Here is a 13,398-nt window from a genome sequence, read left to right as displayed (position 1 = left end):
GCGGGCAGGGCACGGCAGGGTGTGCGGGGCAGGGCAGGGTGTGCAGGGCAGGGTGTGCAGGGCAGGGTGTGCGGGCAGGGTGTGCAGGGCAGGCTGTGCGGACAGGGTGTGCAGGGCACGGCAGGGTGTGCAGGGCAGGGTGTGCAGGGCACGGCAGGGTGTGCGGGCAGGGTGTGCAGGGCAGGGTGTGCAGGGCACGGCAGGGTGTGCGGGCAGGGTGTGCAGGGCACGGCAGGGTGTGCAGGGCAGGGTGTGCGGGCACGGCAGGGCAGGGTGTGCAGGGCAGGGTGTGCGGGCACGGCAGGGCAGGGTGTGCAGGGCAGAGTGTGCAGGGCAGGGTGTGCGGGCAGGGTGTGCAGGGCAGGGTGTGCGGGCAGGGTGTGCAGGGCAGGGTGTGCAGGGCAGGCTGTGCGGGCAGGGCAGGGTGTGCGGGGCAGGGTGTGCAGGGCAGGGCAGGGTGTGCGGGGCAGGGCAGGGTGTGCGGGGCACGGCAGGGTGTGCGGGCAGGGTGTGCGGGCAGGGTGTGCGGGCAGGGCACGGCAGGGTGTGCAGGGCAGGGTGTGCAGGGCAGGGTGTGCAGGGCAGGGTGTGCGGGCAGGGCACGGCAGGGTGTGCAGGGCAGGGTGTGCAGGGCAGGGTGTGCAGGGCAGGGTGTGCAGGGCAGGGTGCGCAGGGCAGGCTGTGCGGGCAGCGCCGCGGCCCCGAGCTGGCAGGACCTGTTGTGCGAGGTGCCGGGAGAGGCTGGGATGGCTCGGCCTGCGAGCGTGTTGCAGCAATTCCCAGCGCACGTCATGTGGGTTTTGCAACCGCCCCAACTGTCTCGGGCTGGATGCGCCCCGAGGCAGAAGCGAGCGCTCCGGGCACGGCACCGCCCGGCGGGACAGACGGACACGGCCCCCGGGCACGGCCGGCCTGGCACACGCCTCCCCACCAGCCCTTTGTCCGCAGGGCTGCACGCCAAAGGGCAGCATCTCCTTCCCTGGCAATAGGGGATAATCTATCCTTCGAGGAAGAGGAAGGGAAAACCCAACAAATCCCTGCACAGCACATTGGCACACGTGCTGCACTGGTGTCCAGTCCTCCTGCTGCCCATTGCCATGGTGATGCCATGGGATGCACAGGCTCGAGGTTGTGGAGATCCGGGGAAAAGTGATTCCTCAGGGAAAGCACTGGCTGCAAGGTGTGGGTGTGTGGCCTCTGTCTCAGCTGGGAAATTCTGGCACCTCCTCCATGCTCTGACCCGCTCATAAGAAGCCCCTGAAGGGTGATCATTCCAAAAAAGTGAGTGGGAGAGAACGAGGTGTTTGGGGACGTGCCAGAAAATTCCCTATGGCACCCAGCCAGCAGCCAGCAGTGGGCAGAACACCAGTAGGGTTGGACTCAGTGGTCTTAGAGGCCTTTTTGAAAGTATTCCCTGATTGTAGAGCCTCATTTGATTCCAGAGAGGGGGCACAGCTTTGGAAGTGCCCGTGGCATCAACTCAAACACTGCTGATGTCCCCAACAGCCACGTGTCGCCTCATCTGGCCATGGCATGTGCCACAGTGGCTGAGGTCCTCAGGAGTGAGTGGGATAAAGCAGCAAGAGGCTGCTCTGGGCTCGTATCCAGGTGGTGCCAAATCCTGCCAGGCACAGCAGCAGTGCCACTGTCCCACTGGGGTCACCTCCCTGTCAGCACGGAGGAGCAGGGCTGGATTGCTGCCCCCCAGGGAATTTCCCCCGTGCACACCATGGGGAACAAAAATCAGCCCTGGGAGGTGAAACCCAGGTGATTCCTCCTTCCCCAAACCCAGGTGATTCCTCCTTCCCCAAACCCAGATGTTTCCTCCTTCCCCAAACCCAGGTAATTCCTCGTTGTCCAAACCCAGGTAATTCCTCCTTCCCCAAACCCAGGTGATTCCTCCTTCCCCAAACTGCCCTACAGGGAATTCAGCTCCACATCCACTGATCCTGGCGGTCCCCATCACACCACCAGATCTTTTGGAAGACTGATACTGGTGGGATGGGGTGATTGACAGTGCTGCCTTATCCCTGGGACAGATGTGTCTGGAGACTCTGGATAAGCAGGGAGAGAGCCAGAGGGGCTGTCACCAGGGCAGGTGACAATGCCCACCTGAGCCATGCCCAGCCAGCCCCTGGGCACTGCCAGAGAGGTCAGCAGCACCTCCCAGCTCTGGGGTTTGGTTACGTCTGGTTTAAGATGGATGAGAACCACCCTGGCTGATGGGCAGCTTCCAGCTGCTGAGGGGTTATAAGGAAATTAAAGGGTAACTTGTCAAACTTGTGGGTTTCTCCCCAAAACAGGAAATTAAGTGGTTCCTTTGCCTTGCTCTGCATCACACCCCATTGTCACTTGGTGCCACCATCCATCCCAGCCCTGTGAATTGCCCTGCGAACCCCTTCACCCTCCAATCCCTCCTCCTCCTCCTCATCCTCCTCCTGCTCCCAGCCCTGCCTCAGTGATGGGTTTGCAACTCAGCACCTTCAAAATTTAACCTATGGTCCAAACCCCACAAAGTGGAGGTGGTTTTGCTCATTTAGTTGCAACTAAAAGGACCAAAAAACTCCAAGCCAACTGCACAGCTCCATGTCCCACTTCTCCATGGGCCACAGCCAGGTCACAGCAGCTGCCACCACCCGAGGACAATGGCCACCAGGAAACACAGCCTCACATCTTCTTGGCTGGCTGGTGGAGGACACTTAAAAGTAAATTAAAAACCACTAAAATGGCAAATGTGCTGACTGAGAGGGCCCCTGCAGTCTTGAAAAACAAGAACCTCCCTTAGAAACAGCACTCCGGCCTCCTAATAACCTTAATCGCTCCCGACAGCCCCAAGAACCAGGTTTAACAACATGACTGGGCTTTGTTTGCTTTTCAGGCTGCTTTATCTCACACAGCACCTTGCAATCAGCTCAGGCAAAACCCCAGTTCCTCCGAAACTCCCCCCTGCTTCCCTGCAGTCACAAACTCCAGCTCCCAAAACAGAGGCTGGGGCACAGCCTGGTGCCGGCATCCCACCATGAGAAACCCCCAGCAAATCTGTGCTGCCCTTTGTACTCCCCACCTTGCAGGGCAAGGTAATAAAAACGTCTTTTTTATCTCTTTTTGCTGGATTTACATCCCCATCTGGGCTACATAAATATTGCTCATGTCAGTGCATCCCTCCGTGGGGTGAGAGGAGGGTTGGGAGCCCGGATGGACACGGGAAAGGCCCCAGGAATGCTGAGCTCCACAGCACCCTTGGCCAACAAAGCTGAGAAATGGGGCCAGAACAGCACCCTGGTAATTGGTAACAGCTCCAAATCCTGCAGGTTTGGGTAAGAAGGTGACAACCACAGTGTCACCTTCAGGAGATGGGAGCCTCCAAAAGGCCAAATGGACAATGACCGCATCATCCCGATTTAGATGGGATCATTTCCAAGGATTACCTCTTGCAATCAAAGCAATGTGGCCAACAGCTTGAGGGAGGAGATTCTGCCCCTTCTCTAAAGGGGTTTCAAGGGAGCTGGACAGAGACAGGACACAGGAATGGCTCCCACTGCCAGAGGGCAGGGATGGATGGGATATTGGGCATGAGGAATTGTTCCCTGGCAGGGTGGGCAGGCCCTGGCACAGGTGCCCAGAGCAGCTGGGGCTGCCCCTGGATCCCTGGCAGTGCCCAAGGCCAGGCTGGACACTGGGGCTTGGAGCAGCCTGGGACAGTGGAAGGTGTCCCTGCCCATGGAAAGAGGTTGGAATGTTGTGATTTTTAAGGTCCCTTCCAACCCAAAGCACTCTGCAATTTACAAAATTGGGATTTCTGTTCCCAGCTCCTAAAGCTCCAGCCACGCTCACCCACCCACAGAATCTTCTTCAGCCCAGAGAGGAGCGCAGGGCTTCTCCTCCCCCTCTTTCATACGACTGTTAGCACTGCAATGCTTTATTTTCAAAAAAACACCTCCCCTTGTTCTTTCTTACCAAACCTTCATGGAGTAAAACCGGCCTTTTCCACCTGTGCTCACCTGTCCTAAGGATGTGAAACCAGCACAGAGAAATCCCCCAGCAAAAGAGCTGGGGATTCAGGAATAAAGGTGACATAGCCCTGCCTTGGCCTCAGGATCTGGTCACTCAGGGGCTGTGGTCCATTCTCCATTCCAGCCTCCCTAAGCACAGGGAGCTCCAGCAGCCCCTGCTCCCTGTCTGGAACTGGGATAAAGGGGGGAAGCTGTTCCCCAAGTTCTTGCACACAGAACAGAGGATGCTGATGGACACAGAGATTCACTCAGAGCAGCTGCAGCCAAACCCAACCAGCTCCTCAGGCCATCTCTCCAAAAGCTTTCAGTTCCATTTCCAGGCCCCAAAACATTAAATATTAAGCGAAGAGAGTTAATCTATACCTGGGATATTGACACAAAGCAGAGGAGGGAGAAGAAAAAGATAAATATACCTTTAAAAAAAAAAAAAACAAACAAACTAAAATCTGTGTGCCTCTGCAGGCTGATCCACTGAGGCTTTCCAGACCTCGGGTATGGCACAAGGATGTGCTTGGAGGAACAAGAAGCACCAAGGATGTGCTTGGAGGAGTAAGAAGCACCAAGGATGTGCTTGGAGGAACAAGAAGCACCAAGAAATGTCACCCTCCTGGCTCTGCCCAGATAGCTGGAGCTCCCTCTAGGACCCTCAGGTGGCTCCTTGGCTGGGGCAAGCCCTGCTCAGGGACAAGGTCACTTTGTGGTCCCCTTTCCAAGGCTGTGGCACATCCCAGCAGAGGCAGAGCAGATACTGAGAAGGTTCACACCCAGCCAATGCTCACCAGGACTGCGCTGCCACTCTGGAGCTGAGGAAGATGAGGGTGCTGGGCTGTCTCATCTGGCCCTTGTTTCAGTGTCAGCCCCCGCTGTGGGACCAGCACTGGGACAGGCACAGATCCGTGGATCCCAAAGCACCAGAACGAGCCCTGCACAACCGGAGGCAAACGTCACCGCTCGCTCGTCTCCCACAAACACCCTCAAGCATCACTCAACACCTCTCCAGCAAAGCTGCATTTTTTTTTTCCCCTGGCCGAGTGCTCACATGTATATTATTTATTTTATTCCGGTCCCAGCATTCCTCCGCTCCCCCCTCAAGAAAACAAAGGCAGAGCACAGAGCTCTGGCTTCGCCGAGGCCCCTCTGGCGTCCCGCGGGCAGGGGCACGCGGTGGGCGCAGCACCGCCCGCCCCAGCCCGCCGTGCTTGTTGACATAGGCAGCACAGTATATTTCTTTAAAGACAGCAGCCTATGCATTCGATGCATTGCTGCCACGGGGTTTGTTTTCAAAGCCTGACCCCAGACCTGAACTCCACGGATCCTGCGCTTCTCAAGATCAAACGCGAGAAAACGTGACCAATGCAAACAAGAAATAAACCTTGATAATTATAGCCGGGGCGGCTATTGTTTAGTGCCGACTAGCACCCGTTCAGCATAAACAGAACCCTATTTTTAAAGGGATGCCTGACCAGCTGACAGCATTTCTCCCCATTTTGCCTCTAAACCCCCTGTTTGATAGAAACCCACCTCCCTGAGAGCTGGAGGAGGTTTGAGAGCGCAGACAAAAGGCTGAGCCGTGCCCACAGCCATACTGGATGTGCTGCTGGAGCGGAGAGCGGATCCGCGTCCTCCCAACCTGCTCCCTGTTGGATGGGGATGAGGGGCGCCCTGGGGTCCGGCTGCTGCCTGCAGCTGGCGGGCCCAGAGCGACGCTGCAGGACAAACAGACAGCACCGGTCTTTTCAGGAAGGCCACATCACTTAGCGCTTGGAAAGGAGCTACGATATTTTCCTGATTATGTTTGCACGCAAACGAGCGCCGCGGGGAAATTATGCAATGCAGAGCGGGGAGGGCTGGGAGCGAGGGAGGAAGGGCTGGAGGGGGCTCCGGGCTGCACCCCGCTGCCCTCAGCCCCAGCCCCAGCAGCTGCAGCCCCGGAGGTGCCGCACATGGATCCACCACGGCACCACCACGACCTCAGTCATTAATGGCCTCTTCATTAAGCGCCCAGACCAAATGCAGATATTCCTCAGCCAGGCAATTTAATTACCCAGCCCGGGTTCACCTCGCACACCCACACGCCTTTCTGTTCCGAGGCCTCTGTGCGGTCATAGCCTTAAATAAATAGATGGCAGGAGCAAGAGGCAGATGCTGACTCCTACAACCTATGTCTTGGGCACAGAGCCTTTAAACCACCAGAACTTGCAGTATTTAATTTCTTTTGTTACCGCTTCTACCTCTAGAGCCCTGCCTTAGGCTTTCTAGATACAATCACAGGCAGCAGGAAACACAGAGCTACACTATGAGCTTCCTGGGCATCACATGCACACACACACAACACACACACACACTCCCAGCCCATCAATCACCCTAATTACAGCTGGCCACACGTCCGCAGCTCGCTGTGGCGCTCCGTTAGTGCCCGTAATTACACGGTCCCATCGTTTCCCTGGTAAGAGTACCAGGGAGTTAATTTGGGACTCTACACGTGGTGGATCCCGTAATGAATTTCATCCTGGCGCGCTCCCCGCCGCGCTCGCCGGCGGTGCGCCAGCCCAGGGAGGGAGCGCGGGCAGCGCTGGTCCCCAAACGGGCTCTGAGGTGCTCACACAGCCCTGGCACCCAGCACGCTCCTGGCTCCTGTCCCACCCAGGGCCAGGGCAGCATCACAGGCAGGTCCCCTCAGCATCCAGTGCCCGTCTCCACCTGGCCGATAAGCAAGGAGGGCCACACGTGTCCATCACAAGGATGGATGTGATCATCCAAGGGGACAGCAGGACCTGGACAAGGCTGGGCCTCCCTACACGGGTGTCCAGCTGGGACCACCACGCCGGCAGCCTGGTGTCCCTCTGCCAAGCCTACTTCAACAGCAGGGTCTTGGCAGCAAGGAACATCCCTTTTTTCCATATTAACCCTACCCAATCTGCACCGTGGCCGGGCCTGTCGGTCCTACCAAAACACCCAGCTGGGCGCAGCCCATGGATCCTGCTTTTCAGGGATGTGCAGCGCTGGAGCCCCCGCGCTGCCCTCGGAGTGACCGCGCAGGTGGCGCTGCCAGCCCTGCCCGGTGCCGGCCGTGACACTGAATGGACACGGCTCGGGGGAGCGCGGCAGCCGGGCAGATGCTCTCCCGGAGCCACCCCGGCCAACAAGGCGGCTTGAAAAACCCATAAAAATGGAACAATAATAAAGAAAACTAGAGGGGGTGGCTCACACCCAGCAGCTGATTCACCAGCGCAGCTCTGCTTTACCCCAAGACACACCGGCAGGACAAGCTAAGGGCGTGTTTTCAGCCGAATTACTTTTAATTGAGTACATCGGAGCTCAGAAACACATGATGCTGTCGGAGATAAATATAGCCACGGCTACGAGGATAGAGGGGGCAGGGAGCAATCGAGGTTCCACACAGCCGAGAAGGAGCTTCCAGCTCCGGCCGCGCCGCCGCACCTTTCCCCGCTCGGCTGGGGCGTCCCCGCTCCGCTCGGGCACCCCCGCACGCACTGCCCGGCCGGGAAGGGGCCGCGGAGCCCATACCTGTTTTAAACTCTAGCGCCGGATCCTTCTCCCCTTCGCCCAGGTCGCTCTGCAGCATCATGTAGAGGATCCCGAAGGAGTTGTGGATGCCGAAGATGGAGCCGTTGCACCAGGCGGCGGCGAAGACCACCACCCAGCCGAAGCCGCCCTCGGGGGGCTGGAAGGGCGCGGCGGCCCCGCTCTGTCCCCGCTCGGCCGCGGCCCCGGCCCCAGCTCCGGCCCCATCCCCGGCCCCAGCCCCGGCCCCGGCCCCGGGCTCGCTCTCGCCCGCCGCCGCCGCCGGCACCTTCTCGTCGCGTTGCGCCATCGCGGCCGCGCTCCGGCCGCCGCCCGCCGCCCGACTGCCCCGCAGCCGGTCCCACATGCCCGCCGCCCCCCCCGGCCGGCCCCCCCGCCCGCCCCCTCCTGCCGCAGCCTCACTCCCCGCCTCCCCTCCGCCGCCTCCATCCTCCTCCTCCTCCTCCATCGCGCCGCTCGGCCCCCGCGTCCCTACCTGCGGCGGGGGCCGCCCGCCCGCCCGCGCCCCCCTCCCGTCCCCCCGCGGCGCTCAAAGGCGGCCCCGGGCCCGGCCGCGGCCCCGCATCGCCCGCCGAGCGCCGCCCGCCCCCGCCAGCGCCGCATCCTGCGGCGGGCCCGGCCCGGGGCGGGCCCCCGCCAGCGCCGCCCCCGCGGGGCCCGAGGAGGCTGGGGGGCGCCGGGCAGCGGTGCGGAGCGGTGGGGGAGCGGTGGGGGAGCCGCCGGCGCCCCCCGGCCCCGCACGGTGCCCCCATGCGGGACATCCCGGGGCTCGCCCGGCCCGGCGGGGATGCTGCCGCTCCCTCTGGCCCGCAGCGGAGCCCCCGGAGCCGCCCGAGCAGGTGGCAAACACCGGCCAGGGGACGCCTTTCCCTCCACGCCGGGCGGCTCTGGGGGGTTTTGGCGTGCCCGACCCCGAAAAGTTCGGGGAGCGTTTGTGTGACACCGAGCCGGGTTCTTGCCGGGGAGCCGCCGAGATCCCCCGGCTGCGGGGCTGTCCCCAGGGCCCCGGGTCACCCCACGCCGCCTTCTCCAGGAGGAAGAGCCGCAGCCACCCAACCCCGGTGATTTCGGGAGCTGTTCCCTCGCCTCTGCCTTGTTTTGCACCAAGCTCTGCCTTTCCCCTTCTTTCAATAAATAATTACAAACCCACCAATATATTAAAGCCTGTCTTTTCACACGCTGAAGGTATTTACACTTTCATATATGCCAAGTCTGAGTTATTATTCTTTCTTTCCCCTAATGGCTGTGTCAGTGTCAGATTCCTATCAGAGTAAAATAATACATCCCAGCCTCGCGCTGCTCTTTCTTTACCTCCAGGGATATTAATTACAGGGCAGGGTGCGGAGCCGGCAGGGAGGCGGCGGCAGGGCCGCACCATCTCCTGCCTCTCCCGAAGCCGGAGAGCAGCGCCCGGCCAGGGGCTGAGGCTTGGGAAGGGTTTTGTGTACGTGAGCGGCTCGCCGGGCTCGGAGAACCCCTCTGGGACACGGCTACAGCCAGAAAAAACCTGCGCTCGGCCTTCCCGCCTGCTCCCGCCGGCAAATCACTGCCAGCTCCATCGCCATCCGCTTCCTCCCGGGCAGAGGATGAGGAGCAGCGGCGCTGAGCAGCGATGGCGAGAGCCGGGCGGGAGGGATGCGCGCTCTCCTCCTTTCCCTCGCCTTCCCTCCGATGGAGGAGCCCAAATCCCCGCGGCCGGTGGGCTGCCCGAGCCCAGGGCAGCCCCGCTGCTGGAGGAACTGCATTCTGATTTCCCTTCCTCTCCCGTGGAGTCTCCTCCCCGGATCCCCATCTCCGCAGCGCGGCCGGGGGAGGCTTGGCAGGTTTGGAAGCATCTTTCACTGCCCTCTGCCGACGCAACGAGCAGCTAAATTTTAATTTCCACATCGCCAGAAAGCCTGCTCAGGTTCCTGGCCTGCTGGTTTTATTTTGTTAAGCCCCTGTAAGCCGAGAAATTAGGGGGCCCGGGTGCTGGACAGGGAAGCTGCTCCCCAAAATGTTAATTCTCCACAGCAGCAAAGCAAGGCTGGATTAAAAACAGCAGTGAGAGAGGTGGGAGAGCCCTTTGCCATAGAAAACACAATGTTATGGAGATTTCTTCCCTCTGGAGCTGCAGAAGGCTCTCAGAGGCGGAAACAGGAGGTTAATACTCCTTGGACCTCGAGCCAGACACAAAACCCAGGGAGCAGCATCTCCACTGGATGGTGCCTGGACAGAGAATTTTTTGGCCCAGGCATCACTGGGCTGGACTGGAGCAGTGAGACTGAGGAGTAAAATCACAGAAGGGGCTGAAAAAGTGGGGTTAAAAGTCTGGGCTGGGTGAGGTGATGGAGGTTTCATCAAGGAGGGAGATGCAGCCTGGGAAGCTCTGGGAAATCCAAGCAGGAGCAGCTCTGCCTGTGTAAGAACACAGAGCATCCCACCCAGAGGCTCTGCAGCTTCATAACCACAAGATGAAAGAAACACTGAGGGAAACCAGATAAAGCTGCTCTTCCCTGGTTGAACTCCATGCTAAAACACCCTTCTGAGTGTGCCACGTGGTTTCCGTCAAAGCCCTGAGCTGCCAGCTTGGTGAGGGATGCAGGGGATGGCAGCAGCACCTCCAGGCTCTCCAGATGCACATCTGGCATCCCTGGAGAGCTGGCAGGGAGCTCCTCATGGCACAGCTGATGAGCAGCGTGTGCCTGGCTCCAGCCCTGGTGCCAGAGCCCTGCCAGAGGGATTGGCTCCTGCTCTGCTCAGTGTGTGCCTGCTTGTGCAGGAGGGGAGGAGGAATGGAAATATCTGTGCAAACAGCTTGGGAAGTGCTGTGAGGGGATGTGGCCTTTTGTGGAGAACACAAATCCCCAGTGGCTTTGCAACCTGGCTTGGTTTTAGTGACATGGGGATGATGCCTGAAGTTTCAGCTTTCATATTTCCCAGATTCTGTACTGCATTAGTTCATAACCCTGAACTCCATATAAAGTGTCAGCAAATTCTTCTCACAGCTCAGTCAGACAAAACAATCCCTTTCCAGCCCCAAAACCAAGGACACCACTGCAGCTTCAGGCCCAGAAAGTGCAAACAACAGAGAATTGAGGAGAGCAAACTGGGAGGATGGGACTGCATCACCTGGAGCTAGAATTGGACAATGAACCCCAATATGGAAATGGACCAAAACTGATAAAAGTGTGAGAACTCATGGCCCTCATCCAGCTTGGGTGTAGCCATAGTCAGGCTCTTGCATTGCCCAAGGTGAATCCTGTGAAGGCCTTTTAATAAATCCCTACTCTATTCCTTTAACTCTGCTCTAGGCAGCCTCTCAAAGCATCAGGAACATGTAGGGCTGTCCTGAGGACAAAACCTCACTGGCAGCATCTGCTGCAGGGCCAAAAGCTCGGGGCAAACATCTCTAGTGGCGAGCAGCTCTCTGCAGAGACATTCACATGCTGGGCACAGCCCCTTCCTGTCATTAGCAGTGCTCCTTTCTTTACACTGGGGCTGTAGCTAAGACAGCTGCTGCATCTGGCCTGGCAGAGACTGTGCCAGAGGAAAAAGGAGCTCAGGGCAGCCCTAGGGACGTGTCAGAACTCCCTCCCTGGCAGGGATACTGGAATGCAGAGTCTGGAGCCTAAGGTTTGTCCCAGGGAGAAGGCAGGGACCAGCACACTGTAACATCCTTCCTCTGCCCGACCTTCCCAAAGTTTGGGATCAACAGTATCACAGGTGGCATTTTCCACCTTTTTGGTGAGATTGAAGTAGATTCTACTTAGTCTGGCTGAAAAATGAGGCAACTTGGAAGTGCTGGTGTGAGCAGTGGGTTTTCAGGGAACCGCGTGCCACCAAACCCCACATGTGGCTTCATTTTGTCAGTGGAAATCACAGCACTGTGTCCACTCCAGTGGCTCCAGGCTGGGTGGGGAACATGGTGCTGCCCAGACATTGCTGCCCTACCTGATTTTTCATGCAGCTGAGCAAAACCACTGTTTCTGACCCAAACAGAGGACCAGGGTGGGTCTATGTTGTACTAAAGGGCTTCTGGAGCCACTCAGCTGCCTGATCACCTTCAACCATCCAGCTGCAGAGGTGTGGAGGCCATTTTCTGAGTGTGCCGCACCAATTTTCCATATTTCCTTTGAAATAGGAGCTCCAAGGGAGTTTGTGCCACCAAACCCCACACTTGGCTTCATTTTGTCAGTGGAAATCACAGCACCATGTCCACTCCAGTGGCTCCAGGCTGGGTGGGGAACGTGGTGCTGCCCAGACATTGCTGCCCTACCTGATTTTTCATGCAGCTGAACAAAACCACTGTTTCTGACCCAAACAGAGGACCAGGGTGGGTCTATGTTGTATTAAAGGCTTCTGGTGCCACTCAGCTGCCTGCAGCTGAGCAAAACCACTGTTTCCGACCCAAACAGAGGACCAGGGTGGGTCTATGTTGTACTAAAGGGCTTCTGGAGCCACTCAGCTCCCTACTCACCAGCTGCAGAGGTGTGGAGGGCATTTTCTGAGCGTGCCTCACCGGTTTTCCGTATTCCCTTTGAAACAGGAGCTCCGAGGGCACGTTCCTGTGGGGAAGTGGAAGTTCCTGCCCAGCCCCACCAGCCCCAACCACTGCCCCACGTAACCCCACGGGACCTGGGCACGAGGTGCCAGAGCTGCTCCGCTGATGGCAACAGCTCCAGCCGGCACACAAAGGCGGCAAGGATCCAGCTGTAAATTAATATTTTATAGAACACCAAGAAAAATCAGAGAGGCTAATTACAGCGATAATCATCTGGGCCCGGAGGCATTTCCATGGAAGTCAGGAATTACCCAGGATTACCTCAGCCCTCGCGGGAGGCAGCAGCGTGTGCCTCGGCACCCAGCACCTCCTCCTGGGCCGGCTGGGGGGCCACGACCCCAGACAAAGAGCTTTGGCAGCTGTGAAAAACGCCAATCGCTTGTTTTTTTAAAAATTTAAAAGTTTAATGGTAATAAAATGGTTATAAAAATAGTCATGCAGTTAGAGTAATAATAATTTGGACAATTTGAATTAAGACAATATGAGACAATAGAGACAAAGAGTTATGGATGGTCCGGGTTCCTCTTTCTGGGCAGCACAAGCTCGATAAAGGACCCACGTTAACAAAGGATTAACCCTTAAAAGCAATAACCTGTTGCATATTCATACACCTCATACATGATGCATAAATTCCATTCAAACACAGGATTCTGTCTGGTCATCATCAGCTTCTTCCTCTGAATCCTGACAGCGCCTTTGAGGCGGGAAGAAGCTCATTTCTTCTGATAAGAGGGCAATAAATTCTCTTTCTCTGAAAGATTCAGGTGTCCTGTGGCTGCTATCTCACTGTGAGTCCTTTCTTTAAAAAAGTATCTTACACAGCATAGTTTCTATTTTAACATTTTTTATAACCCAAAACTATATTTAACGCACTACTTAAGAGAAGTAATACAGCATCACTTTCTAACACAACACATATAATATTCATTTTAATATTTGTGAGAAGCCAATCATAAAATACATGCATTTTTCACAGCAGCCTCCTGGCATCCCACTCCAGTTGCACAGCCTTGGCTTGCTGAGCTGGCTGGGATGGGGATGGAGGGTGCTGGGCTTTGGGGCTGGGAGCTCCCCTGGCCCTGCTGTGCCTGTCACTGATGTGGGAGCCATCATTGACCCCAAGCTGCTCAAAACTCTGAGGAGTTCAGGGAATCACTGGCAAAAAAGTTGTGGATGTGCCCCCAGGGTAAGTTTTTCCTATGGTTCATTAATTTACTGTTATTAACTGACATTTGCATCATTTATCCAGTAATTCGCTTGGGAAAGGGTGAATCCCCCATCGGGTCTTCACTTTAG

At 57.5% G+C, this 13,398-nt stretch overlaps 1 protein-coding gene across 1 annotated transcript in view; it reads right to left on the bottom strand.

The window, feature by feature from the left end:
* SLC16A2 (solute carrier family 16 member 2) overlaps positions 1-7,905 on the bottom strand; it is a 40,960-nt gene extending 33,055 nt beyond the window's left edge. The window contains exon 1 of the mRNA XM_063170321.1: positions 7,542-7,905. Coding sequence (XP_063026391.1) covers positions 7,542-7,905 — 364 coding nt within the window. The remainder of the gene's footprint in view (positions 1-7,541) is intronic.
* Positions 7,906-13,398: the final 5,493 nt, after the last annotated feature.

This window comes from Melospiza melodia, chromosome 16 (assembly GCF_035770615.1).
Source record: "Melospiza melodia melodia isolate bMelMel2 chromosome 16, bMelMel2.pri, whole genome shotgun sequence".
Classification (NCBI taxonomy): domain Eukaryota; kingdom Metazoa; phylum Chordata; class Aves; order Passeriformes; family Passerellidae; genus Melospiza; species Melospiza melodia.
The sequence above is the reverse complement of the archived record's forward strand: the minus strand, read 5'-3'. Positions and strand labels throughout refer to the sequence as shown.